Below are 15,473 nucleotides of genomic sequence, written 5' to 3'. Positions count from 1 at the left end.
TTCAACAAAAGCTCTTTATTGGAGTCAAGGTTGAGTGACAGAAAATATGTACAAGTTTCTCTTTGTCCTATCTTATACAAGTTCAAGGAAACTATTTTGAGTTTCTTTCTTGCACTTCCCTTTCTCATCTTTTCTTCAGGCCCTCCTTAATGGCACTCATTCCTTCCAATCTCTTAAGATCAGTTTTACCCCAAAACTCATACAGGAAAACCCAAAGCAGGTTTCCCCATTATTATTACTCCAGTTTCCAGAGATCTAGTGCTAATGCCCAGGCAAGCCAGAACAGAAAAGAGAGGCACCATGGAGCCTTCACTATAATACAATAACTACTCTTGTGGTAGTTTTTTTCACTGTCCAAAAAAACAACAACCCCAAGACATGCATTATAAAAAGTCAGCACAGGTTTTCATGAAATGTACCCACTGCACTTTTAGAATGAGTGAAATGTAAAAAAACCCCCAACCTTCCTCCATAGTGGGGAAAACTATGAACAAGTGATGGGTATGCTACTCAGCCTGTTCTTGATAGGTCAAATGAAGGTCCCTACACTCTCCTCAAAGTCCTTTAGCTTTCAACCAGATTTGGTTTCCCAAAAAAGAACTGTCACATGTAAAGTATGAAAGAAGGCCATTGTGTTTGACTGCTTTTGACACAAGAGAATTCCAGGAAGCCTATGTATCATCTGATCTAATTGCATAAGGTGTTTTTCAACTTTTTAGCTCAGATCATTGACAACTGTAACTGCCTGACCTCTGAGTTAACCAAAAAGTGGCAAAAATGACTTTGTATGATGCAATGATGCTACCAACTTTAAAGGAGGCAAGGATCCACCCGTCCTCATGAAGGCAAAGGCTGTTTGCCACCCTTTTCCAACTACCACCTGGCTAGAAAGTTTTCTTTGGTAGCAAGATAAATGAAGTTGTGTCTGCCACTGTACATGTTTTTAGAAGGCCCAGATTATCATCCTAATCTTATTCTGATTTTAGAAGGCCATTGGAAATTTCCCCTCCTTTCACATTCTAATGTTAGTCTCTTTACCATTTAAAATCCACTTGGATTTTTTAAAAAAATCCTTATATAAAGAAGACTATCTCTGGAAATGGATTGTGCAGGGGCAATCTATCCAACTGGCCAATCTAGAAAAGCTACTGTCAGTCCTTGGATGGAAGACTATCGAGGAGTACTAAGGCTGTAGGATAGATTGAGAAATTGGAAAAATTCTCAGAAAAAGACAATGGTGAACCCACTTGGCAAGAAAACGGCAAAGTTGTGCCTATGAAGTCAGCAGGAAACAAAAGAGCATTTTACCTTTTATTGTCTTTATATTTGACACGGGGCTCCCCTACAGCCATTTAGTTGCACAATCAGAAACTAGGTTGGACCAGATTAGATTGACCACTGCTGGATTTCATGTTATGTCTAAATGTAAGAGAATGTTCTAAAATTATGTATGGAGCTTTTGGTACAAAGTGTGGATGTAAAGCTCAACCTAAAGAAGCAATGCATAAAAGGAAATACAGTATTTCTCAACCTCAGCAACTTTTAATATGTGTAGACTTCAACTCCCATGCTGGCTGTGGGATTCTACATGTCTTAAAATTGCCAAGGATGAGAAACACTCTCTAAAATATGACATACCCGTTAAGAGTGGAATTCACCTAGATATATAAGGATGAAAGAGCAGCATCATTATGGGGCTGATGATGCAACACTAGTGATTTGCACATCGCAAGCTGTATGTAGTTTTCAAACAGTCTCAGATGATGCCACTGAAATCCAGACTCAATCAGGGACGCATCCAGTCCCAGGAATTCAAGGAAGTGAGAAGCAGAGATTTTAATATTACTTAGAATGACAAAATGCCTGTGAATAGCATCATGGAGCCTGATTATTAGATCACCTGCACAATATATAGGAGCAGGCCTCCTAATGAAAAGGCCTGTAATTGGAGTCATTTTTACAGCAACATTCTAATAAGTGGACCGATGTTCTGGACTGTCCATAAGGATCAGGCACTTTCTGGTCAAGAAGGCAGGCCTCCATCAAGTTTCTCTCTTGAGGCTTCTTATTCTGAAGTGGAAAAAGGAGGGGCCAAATCACGGTGTTTTGCCCTTACAAGATCTGCAGCAAGCCTTTCTGTAATACCAGTGTGAGCAGAGCTTTACTTTCAGCACCAACACACAGTTAGCTGTTGCTTTGTCATCACAGTCTTCGTCTGTAGAGGGGAAACAAAGCACAAAGGTTAAATAGAGGGTGGGTTACCTGAATCCTCTTGCGATTAGGCTACCTCACCAGAATATTTGTATTTCAAAAACACTGCTGGCTTCAGATGACAGGGTGCATGCAACTTTCCTTAGGTCTGCAATTCCAAGTGTGCAGATACTTTCATCTTTTCTCTTTCTCCACTTCTTCCTTTTCTCTTCCTCCTGTGAGAGCTAGCCTCTTCTTTAAGCTTCTTGGCATGGTGGTCTTTGCTATCTCTTTCTTTGTGCCAGCCAGTCCTTCTGGATTCAGAAATTGGCAGCTCCAATGTCTTCTGCTTGGCCACCATTTCTATTACTCACATACTGGGTTCCCCATTGCGCTAAGTTTCAAACTAACCAGATAGGCACATCATGCCTTAGCATCACAAGTGATCATAGCACTGATTGCTTGGGTTTTATGCCCCTGTCCGCTTCTTCACAGCACCCTCCCCGAGGGCTCTGTTGGCTCAAGAGCTGCAATACTCTCTACTTCCTTAAGCTAGAGCCCGACATGTTGCTTTTTACCTGGAGCATCAGTGGGACATGGCTGTAGTTGGCAAGCTTGCCTGGCTTCAGGTTTGGATGTTGACTCACAGCCTTGGCCTAAGGTTTCTCCTTGGTAGCACTTCACTTCACGGAAACGCAGGCCAGTGCCACAGGTCTTGCTGCACTGCAAGGGATGGGAGGAAAAAAAGTTTTCTCCTTTGGTACAAAGTATGGATGTACAACTCAACCAAAAGAAGAAGGACATGAAAAGAAATCCCATGGGGCAGCTTCATAATTATCCTCAAGAATGGTATCACTTTGGGCAACCATGGATACCAAAGTTAAATTAGAAAGTGATAGCAATGCTTCATTTGCCAGTGTGATTTCATACTTTAAATTTTTAATAATAATAATTTATTAAATATGTATGCCACCCAACTCTCAGTGGCTTTGGGTGGCTCCCAACAATCAAAGACTTTACATTAAAATCAATAAAGAAAAAAGATTGCAAGTGCAATGAAATGAAACGAAGCCAAAGGAATTAAATTAATTTACTACTGGGACCACATCTATAGGCATAGCAAGGTCAAGAATGTTTGCACATTGCTGCATCTCCAAGTAGCAGCAGTGGCAAGTTATAGCTTTGTCCAATTATGTTTATCTTTCCTGATCCAGCAAGGGTTACCTCTGTCCTGGTCATCTCTTTAGATGATTGCATCCAGCTCTGGATACAGATACCTTTCAGCTCATTTAATCAGAGCACAGTACAATTTGCCAGGTGCAAATGAAAGAGCTGCCTTGTGCCTCACAACCAAATGAGAGGGTGTGCCCCCTTTTACAGTTGCAGTCAAGCACCAGGTGTTTTTACAAAAGCATAAAGTCACATTTTTGAATCTTGGCGTTCTATAAATGTTTATTGTATTTTGTGGTGGTTTTTAAAAAAATGTTCTATGATCATCTGTTTGAATGTTGCACACTGCCATAATGGTTTTCAGAAAGGTGGTATCTATAAAATCAAAATAAACAGGGATTTGGAAAGCAATGCTGGGAATCTCAATGGATGAAACAGAGACAAACACCCTTTCCCTTATTTTCTCCTATTAAAGAGTTGTTCAGGGGGAATCTTCCCTGCCATTTTCCTCCAATCCTTTTCCAAACTCCAGCAGCTCTCTCCCCTCTCCAGATTGCTGTAGCTTCTCCATCTACCTGAGACCAAGAGGTTGAAAACCATGTGGAACAAGGTCTCTGGAAACATGGGGCTTGTATTTCTGGCTTTGGAGAAGCCTCGCAGCGCTTCCCAGGATACTCCTTGTACAGGCCATTTTCTAATCCCACACACAGCACTGTCCGCATCTTGACACCTCGGCCACATGTGGCATTGCACTGCAATGGAGAAAGCGAAACACAATTTTCCAATTGCATTAAAAAGCAACAGCCTCTGCATGACAAATCCATAGTGGGCTCATTCTTTTCATTTGGAAGGCAGCCAATAATTAATACAAAATACAATATGTTTGGGCTTAACAATGGAAGAATTTTGCTAAGATAAAGTTAATGTTTTAAATAGACAATAATAATAACCCTAATATAGATAGTCCTTGACTTAGGACCACAATTGAGCCCAAAATCTGAAACCAAATTAAATTGAAGTTACTAAGTGAGAAATTCGTTAAGTGAGTTTTGCCCCATTTCACACTTTTCTTGCCACATTTGTTAAGTGAATCAATGCAGGTGTTAAATTAGTAACACGGTTGTTAAGTGAAATTGGCTTCCTCATTGACTTTGCTTGTCAGAAGGTCGCAAAAGATGGGACACACTGAAACCGTCATAAACACGAGTCCGTTATCAAGCATTTGAATGTAAATCATGTGACCATGGGGATGCTGCAATGGTCGTAAGTGTGAAAAATGGTCGTAAGTCACTTTTTTCAGTGCTGTTGTAACTTTGAACGATCACTAAATGAATTGTTGTAAATCGAGGACTACCTGTATAGTCCAAATTCCAATACTGTTAGACCAGAGTTATATTTACTATACATTTGGGCGTGGCTAACCACTGATCAGGATGGTGTACTGAATGTTCCTCTCTTCCTCTGATCCAGCTAGTTTCTCAAATATAGCCACATTCCCTTATTTTATCAGATAGTGAGATAAGTAAGGCAAGATGTTCAGGAAAGATAATCTGCTCAACGGAAAGGGGTTTAAAGCTTCTCTGGAAGTCCTGAAGATGGTTGAGATGGTTCTCCGTCATGAAGAAGCAGCAATGGGGGAAAGCAAAGGGAAAGTGATCAAGGACGGACGTCTGATATGGACATCACTGGACAGTTAATAAAACAATTTTAAAAAAGAACTGAAGCCAGAATAGAACTTACATGCTGTAGTAGTATCTAAAGACAGTTATATCAGAACAAATGAATAAATAATTTAAGAAAATGCAAATAGCAGATATTGCTCTGAAAGCCAGCAATGTTTATGATATGGCTACAAATAATACTCTTGAGATAGAAAAAGGCTCCAAAGAATATTTCTGAAATAAAGATTGAGTTGGCAGATTTACAGGATCGTGGCAGGAGAAATAATTTAAGGATTAAAGGAATGGCGGAGAAAAGCAGAACAAACAAATTTGACTACTTATCTCTAAAATTAATTACCGGAGCTCCAATATGAACTTAATGGATAAAGACATTGAATGTTCTCATCCGGTTTACTCTCCTAGGAACACACAGAAGAGAACCTAGAGGCATTTTTTTTTTTGATTTGTGAACCCAAATATAAAAGATAAAATTATGAGAAAAATACGTGGACTGGAGAATACTTTTTCTCCAAGATATCAATGTAAGTGCACTACAGCAAGGAAAGGAATTAAAACTATTTAGAGAAAAATTTATGCAGGCTAACTACAAATGGGACTCACCTCTTAAATGAATTGTTTTTATATTACAAGGACAGAAAGTTATTTCAACTGAGATGCAGAACTTATTGACAAAGCTTTCCAAGAAGAGAGGAAGAAAGTCATCTATGGTTTGTCCTTAGAAGTGTGGAAAGCAGGTTGAACTACAAGTGGAAGACTAAGTTATAGAGCAATAGAAATTATATATATTGTTTTCCTTTTTTAAAATGTTCAGTTTTAGAGTAAGGGGAAAAATGAGAGAGTTAAATAAATAAGGGAAAACAACTATATCAAATACTGACATAGGTAAAACTATAGTTAAGGAATTATGGTAATTAAAGTTGGGAACTTATAGGCTGATGAGGGGAAGAAGGAATATCAGTAAGACACCCCCCCCACCCTCCCCTTAGACTGTATAGAGCAGAGGTCCACAACTCCCGGGCCACACCCCATTACCAGGCCTTGAGCAGTTCGAAACCAGGCCACAGAGGTGGCAAGCGAGCGAGTGCATTCCTATTTGTGTGAGTAGCAGAAGGGTGCCTGTGCGTGCACTCCCTTTGCACAAGCAGCAAGTGTGCGTGCCCCCCCTCCCAATTGTGGAAATAGGACTGTGCGTGTGCTGCCTGCCTGCCGCTCGCAGGGAACCATCCTCTCTCTGTCCCCCTCCACCCCGCCAGTCCGCAAAGCCAGAAAGGTTTGAGAACTCTGGTACAGAGGATTCTTTCAGGAAAACTGTAAAACTGTAGATAATATATAAACTGAATTATGAATTAGTAAAGCCTCTCTAACTGTCACATTAGAAAAAATAATGACAGAATCAAAATTAAAGTAATGAGATTTCAGAAGCAGGAACTACAATTTTATCAAATTTGTTTAAATTTTATAATTTACCTGAATAGCAATGAATTATAACCTGGTGTACTGCTTGTTTATTACAAATTTTCACGTGTATGGTACCTGACATTTTATTTACACAGTAGTAGGGTTTTTTTGTATTTTCTATATATTTTTTGTATATATGTATCTTGAAATTATGTTTAATGCAGATACCTGATATTGCAAAAGAAAAAAAATAAAGTACTGTTCCTTAAAATAATATTACCTCTTCCTGCCGTTCAAAAAGCTAAAGGTTACATTTTTAATTGTCTTGCTTATTTTTCATGTTTAGATGTTTGCTTTACTCTGGAAAGGAAAAGCTAAACTAGGTAAAAGAAATGCAGAATAAAGAGTAGTTCCAATGCAAAGGAGGTTTGTTTAAGCTACCATCTGATGGGTAGGCTAATAAGAAAAATAACAAAGGGAGGCAGAACTGATTTAAGCCAGGGAATGGTGAAAGGGAGAAGAATCATGATCTTTATACAAACTCTTTGCATGTGTTACTGGCTGTTCCTTTTATATGTCAGTGCTGATGGCTTAGAAACAGATAGGTGGCTTAACGCTGAATGTCAATCTAGGAATAGCTCAAAGGGACCAGATAAGCTTATGAGTTTTATAGAAGTTCCTTATATTTCCCAATCGTTGTTCAGGAGTTTGCTACACTATTTCCCAGGCCATCTGTGGTCAGGGAGCTGACACAATCCAAAATCTGCCCCCATCAACTTCCCAGCTGAGAGAATGGCAAAAAGGAGAACCCACTATTTGAAACCCTGCTTTGAAACTGCACGATGGAAGTACAGATGAAAACAAAGCTCCGAAGAGCTTCTAAATTAGCCAGTAGACACTCTTCCTAACAGGAACCAATTTTTAAATTTGATTTTGGACTGGCAGCAATAACTTCAAGTGTCTTCCTGAAGAACAGAGAGGTGTGATCAGATGCAAACTCACATGGTCCCATTCTTGCTCGACCCAATGGGCAGGGCAGTTCTTATCTCCACAGGGGTAGATTGCCAGGGGCTTAGTGTTGGGATTGCACTGGGACTCCGAGATCAACTTCCCTTCCACATTGCGGCAGGTGACCAAGCGATTCATCCGTCCCTCACCACACAAACCTGAGCACTTGAAGAAATAATGAGACTTTTTAAGGTAACTGGGTTTAGTAGTAGCCTTTGATCTAGATGGACCAATATAAGACATAACTTCTAAGACTTTTGGTACTGAAATTCTGGGCAAATATATTAGACATGCAGAAGTGGTCTTCACAGAGGTCTTTGCTTACTTTTGAAAGGATGCCTCTAACCTCATGATTTCTACAATAATTTCAGAAAACATACAGGCACTTTCTATTCTAGACTAGAATTAGTATCAATCAGATCAGGAAACTGATTCCACAGGACGACTAGAATGAATTGAGATAGGCTGCAGTAACAGACTCTTGCAAGATTGATTATGTTTCTCCTTCCTTCTCTCTTTTATCCAGTGAGACAGGAAGGAGTCTTCTGGAGTCCTTTCTCAATAGTATCTTCCTTCCCAGACTTGAGAATTTTCTCAATATTCTCTTAAAAGCCATCTTTATGCCTCTCTAAAATTAATTACAATATTTCCCATTCCCAACCCCTCCATGAAGACTCTTAATAAAAAACACACACACACACAAATCAGTCTTGACTCACCGGTCCCCAGTCAGAAGCAGCCCAGTGCCTGTCACAGGGAGGACCTAAACACTCCTTCTCATTGATGGGCTTTGTAGATTGATTGCACAGTTTGGGTTCGACTGAACAGCGCACTTCTCTTCTCATTGTCCCTTGACTGCCACACCGAGCAGAACACTGTGAAGAAGTGGGAACCAGAAGAGATAGAAGATCATGACATGTGCCAGCAATGAAGATATAATCATAAAATCACATTTACCCATCACATTTTCTTTTGCCTTGCTATACTCACATATTATAACTAATGAATGGTAACAATTCATGGGTCAGTTTATACATGCCTTCCTGACAAAGGCAGAATGAAGAAGGTGCCTCAGGCAGCAGATTTTCAGCACCCATAATTCAATTACTGTGGACTTTACTGTCAAAATGGAATTTGGGGTAGGCCTGTTTCCTGGAGTAGTGCAGTCCTCTTGAACCATGCTAGTTCAATGTTATAACTTTTTGTCCAAATTTTCTCTTGAACGTTTGCCCCTATCTCTTGTTCTCTCTCTCTCCCACCCTCCCTCTCTCTCTCGCAAGGTCAATTGTCTTCAGTTTTAGACAAAAAGCTTTGTATCACAGGTAAAATAAAATGTATCTGATAGATGCAGGAAGGTACATTAATAAAAGACCTGGTGTGAGATCTGAAATCAAGTCCTTGAAATTAATCTTCAGTGTCTTACTACTATAGTATTAACTCTCTTGATCCTCAAGCCCCTGGCTAAACTAAGAAAAATAACACCATCCAATTTGTAGTTATCACCTCAATTCAAACCAAAGACTGTGTTATGGCCCCACCAGAGGATACTCCAATGAGGAAGACAAGCTGGAACTGGGACCATCAGAAAGGGGCAGTGACATGGGGCATCTGGAGACTATGGAAAGCTCTGTGGTAGAAAGGGATGCAATCCCAAGAATGTCGGGAACTGGAATGAGTGATTAATCGCATGAACAGCCCGTGTAAACAGAAGAGGGAGAGACAGGTGAGGCACAGCGGCAGCAGGTCAACTCTGATGATGCCACCCTACCCAATCCATGGACAAGGAGAGCAGAAGGCCAAGAGGCATAGAGGAGGTCGGTGAGGTTACTTGCTAGGAAGCAGCCTTGCCCTCCTAATAAGTAGCACCCATTAAGACTCGTCCCTTTTGTTCAACATTTATGTAAAACCGCTGGGCGAGATCATCCATGGTTTCGGGGTGGAGTACCACCAGTACGCTGACAACACCCAGCTGTACATCTCCACCCCAGACCACCCCAACGATGCCCTTGAAGTGATGTCCCGGTGCCTGGAGGCCGTATGGATCTGGATGGGGAGAAACAGGCTCAGACTCAGCCCATCCAAGACCGAGTGGCTGTGGTTTCCGACGTACCGATATAGTCAGCTGGTGCCATCGCTGACTATTGGGGGCGAATCATTGGCCCCCACGGAAAGGGCTCGCAACTTGGGTGTCCTCCTGGATTCACGGCTGTCTTTAGAAGAGCACTTGACGGCCGTGACCGGGAGGATTTTTCATCAGGTTCGCCTGATCCGCCAGTTGCGTCCCTTTCTAGATCGGGACTCCTTACACACGGTCACTCATGCCCTCGTCACCTCCCGTCTGGACTATTGTAACGCTCTCTACATGGGGCTCTGCTTGAGGAGCACTCGGAGGCTCCAACTGGCGCAGAGTGCGGCTGCGCGGGTGGTCACAGGAGCGACGTGGCGCTCCCATGTAACACCTCTCCTGTGCGAGCTGCACTGGCTCCCGGTGGTCTTCCGAGTGTGCTTCAAGGTTTTGGTTATCACCTTTAGAGGGCTCCATGGCTTAGGACCTGGTTATTTACGGGACCGCCTGCTACCACCAATAGCCTCCCACCGACCAGTATGCTCCCATAGAGAGGGGCTCCTCCGGGTGCCGTCGGCCAAACAATGTCGACTGGCGGCCCCCAGGGGGAGAGCCTTCTCTGTGGGGGCACCTACTATCTGGAACGAGCTCCCTCCAGAGATACGGAGGATCCCGGATCTGCGTACCTTCCGTCGCGCACTCAAGACTTTCTTATTTCATCAAGCTGGCCTGACCTAAGTCTTTCCCCTTTTTAAATTGAAATTTTAAATTTGGTATTAAATTATTGGGGTTTTAAATTTGTTCAGCCAAATTATTTAATTCATTTTATTCTATTTTAAATTTTGTATTTATATGTTTTATTCTATGGCTGTTCACCGCCCTGAGTCCTTCGGGAGTAGGGCGGTATACAAATTCAATAAAATAAAATAAAATAAAATAAATAAATAAAAATAAAGACTGACTTAAGTGAGCAGAGGGGGTTGGTTGGTTGTTGGAAATAATCGTTCGTTTTTCAGTGCAATGTCTCCGGCTTCTTGCCTTGTTCCTTTGCTTCATCTCAGTGCCTTGTTCCTTTGCCATAGTTCATGGATTTTATTCAATACTATTTCATTGTCTGGACCTTGTTCCTGGGACTTATTATTATTATTATTATTATTATTATTATTATTAATTATTAAATTTTTATACCGCCCTTCTCCCGAAGGACTCAGGGCGGTGTACAGCCATATTAAAACAAACATATACCATAAAATTTAAAAACAATTTAAAATATATAAAATTTGGCCTTTCTACTACAAACACCCAATTAAAATTCAATTTCTAAGCCAGCCCGGCCTGTTGAAACAAAGGAGTCTTAAGGGCACGGCGAAAAGTACGTAGGTCGGGGATCCTGCGAATCTCCGGGGGGAGCTCGTTCCAGAGGGCAGGTGCCCCCACAGAGAAGGCTATCCCCCTGGGTGTCGCCAGTCGACATTGTTTGGCCGACGGCACCCTGAGGAGTCCCTCTCTGTGGGAGCATGTTCAGACTTGGGAGAATTTCCTTCACAACCATTGAAGCCAAACTGTTGGTATCCTCTTTGGTTTGCTTCCTGTCAGCCACCTTTCTCTGCTTTGTGCTCAAGCCTTGCTACTTCACGGCCAGCTGGCTGTCTTATTGTTGCCTGTGCTTCAGGTGCCAGACTGCCTCTGTTAGCCATGCTTTGAGGTGAACTCCTGGTGCCCTTGTTGGAAGACATTTGGTCACCGAGGTCACTACTCCTGAGCTCCCACAAATTGTGGGAAATTGACTTGACTTTGGGTTTTGGGGAATGCTACATGGGAGTTAGTTGTGAAATAAACATACTAAATCCTTTCCAAGTGCTCCTTGTGTGAAGTAGGACAGGTCAGATTGTGCCTGACTTCCAACTTGCCAATATGGTGTCTCCACTGAGCCACACTGGAGATGGACTTCAGCTACAACCTATTCAGGAACTAGGTTAGAGATGCAGATTATTTCACATAAATCAAAATTTATACACAAGTTGATTTTTCATGTCCCTGAAATTTTCCAGTTCTTCGCCACTTTTTGGGGTAATTTGAAATGGAGAGTAAAATACAAGGAACAAGAGCTGGGTGAGAGTAGCTAGTAGTTTTTCTAGCTCTAGTTTGCTCTGTGATATTTGAAGTTCATATTGGATCAAACAAGTTTTTACAAGCAAAGTTCAATAACATATCTTCACAGTCATTGGTAGCATTATTTTTCCCAAAAATGAAAATGCTTTCTGAAGCTACTGCATTCGTTAAAGGAAGAGTAGAGAAGGATTGGTACTGAACGTATTTGGAAAATACAAATGAATATCTTGGTCCTCACACTTGTAGTTCATCCTGCCTTGCCACAATTTGTGTGGACCCAGGATTACTACCATCTCTGCAAAACATTGAGACCATCATGCGGGCCAATATTATACAACTTTTTAATTTAAAGGCTAACAATTGGTATCCTTCTGTAAAATAGATTTTAGTCTATTAAGGAAGAATTAATCTATTATTCCATTTCCATTAAGGAAGAGGGAAAGATATCAGTGGCCAAATACAAGAGAGCACTTGCACTTTTACTATTGGATGAAAATTCCATGATAAAGTATACCTGCTAACATTTCTTCTTCTGCATAGCTAAGGAAGGATGCTGGTGCCCTGTCCTTTTCTGCATCTTTTCACATCTACAACTTGTTTCTAAACTCAGGTGTCTAAAAGAGGCATTCAGTTGCACTTCTGAAGAGATGCACACTTGACTGTTTCTTTAAGCCCATGTTGAAATTCAGGGATAAGCACCTTCATGTTCTCAATATGTTTTGGACATCAACTGCCATCAACTTTTGTCAACATGACTAAAGGCAAGGATTGGTAGAGTTCAAAACATTTGGAAAACACTATCTTAGTTTTGTGCAAGTTCTTTGGTGTGTGTGTGTGTGTTAAACCTACCCAAGAGCAACATACCTCAGACCATTCTGACAACTCCCACTGTGGCCCACAAACTTTGTTCTTGCATGATTTCCGTTCCATGGGCCTGGTTAGCCCAGCTGACTCACACATGTCATCGTAGACTGAACTATCAAAGCCTGGAGCCAGCATCTTCCAACAGCGGACAATTCGGTACTGATAACCTTCACCACAAGTTCTTGAACACTCACTCCACTGGCTGGTCTCCCACCTCCACACGGGAAGCAATGGCAAGAGAAAGAAAAAGCAGTTTGGGCATAGTTTAATGCAAAGGAAAAAATAGACAATAAAACTGGATAAGGATCTATACAGACTCCTAAATCAAAGATCCTTCCATAAAGATATATTATCGTTGCCTATCATTTTTCTCCTTGTAGGAGCAATTCTGTCTCCTCTGTAAGGAACCTTTCCCTCAAAATTCAAAACCTTTAAAACTTCCATAACAATTTTCATATATTTGCATTTCACAAGAAACAAAAGGGACAGAAAAAATATTTCACATTATCTTCTGCTAGCTTAAGTGATAAGGTTTAATTTCAGTATTCCAACTGCGCACAGGTTCCAGAATGCCTTCACAAGAGCTGGCTCTTTCCACTCACCTAGGCTGGCACTCTCGACCTGCGCAGAATTCATGGGTGGGTTCAGGACGAGTCAATGCATCACAGTAGGTTTCTTCCACTTCTACTCCGTCATAGCGGACACACATAGCATAGGAGGTGCTGATCCCTGCATGCACAGCAAAGCTGAATCATCATTAGCTGCCCCTACAGGATTAAGTGCTTCACTAACAACTATGGTCCAAAGTAGTAGCAAGTGACTGTTTATCCTGATACCTTAGATCTCATGAAGAGAGAGAAAGTTGGGATTTCTTCAGAAAGGAGAAAGATAATCTCTCCCTGCACCATGAAAAAGCACATCCTTTTTTCCATAAAGAGATGAAATGGACAGAAAGAATAACCTTGAGGAACAGTAGGAAGAACCTTTATTAAGACAATGGTGAGATAAAAAGAAACAAGAGCTGGGCCAGAACTGTAATCTGAGAAAGCATATCAGAAAACACCCCCCCCCCCAGTTCTCAAAAAGGAAAAAAAATGGGGGGGGGAGTGAAATCTCACTTTCAGACTTGTGAGATTCTGTCACTTTAACCTTATAATAAAAGTAGTATTAAGTTGGTGACTTTTGTTTCCCAGTCTGGTCTACTTTGGATGGCTGACAGGAATATACTGTATATACTATGTTCCCAACTTTCTAAAGGAAATCCAGAAATACTTAATAATTGAAGTTATTCAGTCACTGGATACACAATGCTCAAAAGCTATAGTAGTAGTTTATGTTGGGACAAGATTTAAACTGTACAGATCTTCAAAACTTCAAGCAATGCAACTTTGTTTCTATTATTTATTTATTTGAATGTATTATCCATCTAACTCTATGAACACTCTTTGCAGCTTTGCAGCTCCTGAAAGCATCTATGGCATGATTAGCTAAGCTTTGGCAAGCATTGCAAGAGAAGATGCTGCTACCCTTCTCGAGTATCACTTGCCAAGTCCTTGGTCAGCGGTGTCAGGTGATGTGCTGCTTAATTCTGCTTTGATGGTGGAAGGTGCAGTGCTCACCTTTGGTACCAAAATGATGGCAAACTGTGCTGTGAAAAGGAGCCTCTTTACCTTGCCTAACTAAAGCTGGAAATTACTTCTGTGCGGGTGCAGGATACTATGAGAAGCTTCAGGACAGCACAACATGCTTCATTAAGGCAGATCATACGGCCTTGATGCTTAATGAAGATAATAATCTCTCTCTCTCTCTCTCTCTCTCTCTCTCTCTCTCTCTCTCTCACACACACACACACACACACACACACATTTTCTGAGGTTTTCGTGGGTGTTTATATGTAGGTCTTTGGTTATTCGGGTTTTCTCCTGCGTAAAATTGGAGGTGTCTTGGCAACATTTCGACGAAGTCTCATTCGTCATCTTCAGGCTGGTGTTTTCGGCTTCGTGCACACCAGCCTGAAGATGACAAATGAGACTTCGTCGAAACGTTGCCAAGACACCTCCAATTTTACGCGGGAGAAAACCCGAATAACCAAAGACCTATATATATATATATGCCGCCCTTCTCCCGAAGGACTCAGGGTGGCTTACAAAGAAAACATTCAACAATTCGAAAATTACATAAAAATTAAAATCCAATTAAAATTTATTAAAATTATTTCAATGTAAAAATCCCCCAACGGATCAGCCCATTTGATAAAAGAGCCACGTCTTCAGTTCGCGGTGGAAGGAGAGGAGGTCGGGGGCTGTCCTAAGCCCGGTGGGCAAACCGTTCCAGAGGGTCGGCGCTCCCTCAGAGAACGCTCTCCTCCTGGGGGCCGCCAGCCGACATTGTCTGGCTGACGGCACCCTGAGTTGGCCCGCTCTATGGGAGCGCACGGGACGATGGGAGGATGGCAGGAGATGATCCTGCAAGTACCCCAGGCCTAAGCCATGTAGGGCTTTATAGGTGAGCACCAGCACCTTGAAACGGAACCGGAGGACCACCGGCAGCCAGTGCAGCTCGCGCAGGAGTGGTGTCACATGGGAGTAATGAGAAGCCCCCTAACAACCCACGCGGCCACATTCTGGACTAGCTGTAGCCTCCGGGTGCATCCCAAGGGCAGCCCCACGTAGAGGGTGTTACAGTAGTCCAACCGAGAAGTAACAAGGGTGTGAGAGATGGTGAGGGCATCCCGGTCTAGGAAAGGGCACAACTGGCGCACCAGGCGTACTTGTGCGAAGGCCCCCCTGGTCACGGCCGTCAGATTATCTTCTAAAGATAGTCATGAATCCAGGAGGACACCCAGATTGCGAACCCTTTCTGAGGGAGTGAGTACCTCCCCTCCTATCACATCATGGGACTTTCTTAGTGGGACTTGTGGATAGCCACTGAGGAAAAAAGTCATGCAAGATTGCTGTTACACGGTAACAGCACAAGGCCATTAT

General features: G+C 42.0%; 1 protein-coding gene across 5 annotated transcripts in view; it reads right to left on the bottom strand.

Annotated features, from left to right (window-relative positions):
• Window positions 1-15,473, bottom strand: part of LOC117661150 (ADAMTS-like protein 2) — a 42,372-nt gene continuing 26,899 nt past the window's right edge. For all 5 annotated transcript variants that reach the window (XM_034409695.2, XM_087890125.1, XM_034409696.3 and 2 more), the window contains exons 12-18: window positions 13,092-13,218; window positions 12,490-12,703; window positions 8,168-8,323; window positions 7,443-7,613; window positions 3,936-4,112; window positions 2,769-2,913; window positions 1-2,215 (exon numbers count right to left, since the gene is read on the bottom strand). In XM_034409695.2, the coding sequence (XP_034265586.1) occupies window positions 2,097-2,215; window positions 2,769-2,913; window positions 3,936-4,112; window positions 7,443-7,613; window positions 8,168-8,323; window positions 12,490-12,703; window positions 13,092-13,218 (1,109 nt within the window). In that variant the 3' untranslated portion in view covers window positions 1-2,096. The remainder of the gene's footprint in view (window positions 2,216-2,768; window positions 2,914-3,935; window positions 4,113-7,442; window positions 7,614-8,167; window positions 8,324-12,489; window positions 12,704-13,091; window positions 13,219-15,473) is intronic.

The sequence above is a fragment of the Pantherophis guttatus genome, chromosome 3, assembly GCF_059756535.1.
Source record: "Pantherophis guttatus breed Tessera chromosome 3, ASM5975653v1, whole genome shotgun sequence".
In the NCBI taxonomy this organism is placed as follows: Eukaryota; Metazoa; Chordata; class Lepidosauria; order Squamata; family Colubridae; genus Pantherophis; species Pantherophis guttatus.
Note: the sequence above shows the minus strand (reverse complement) of the source record. Positions and strands in the feature narration are given on the sequence as shown.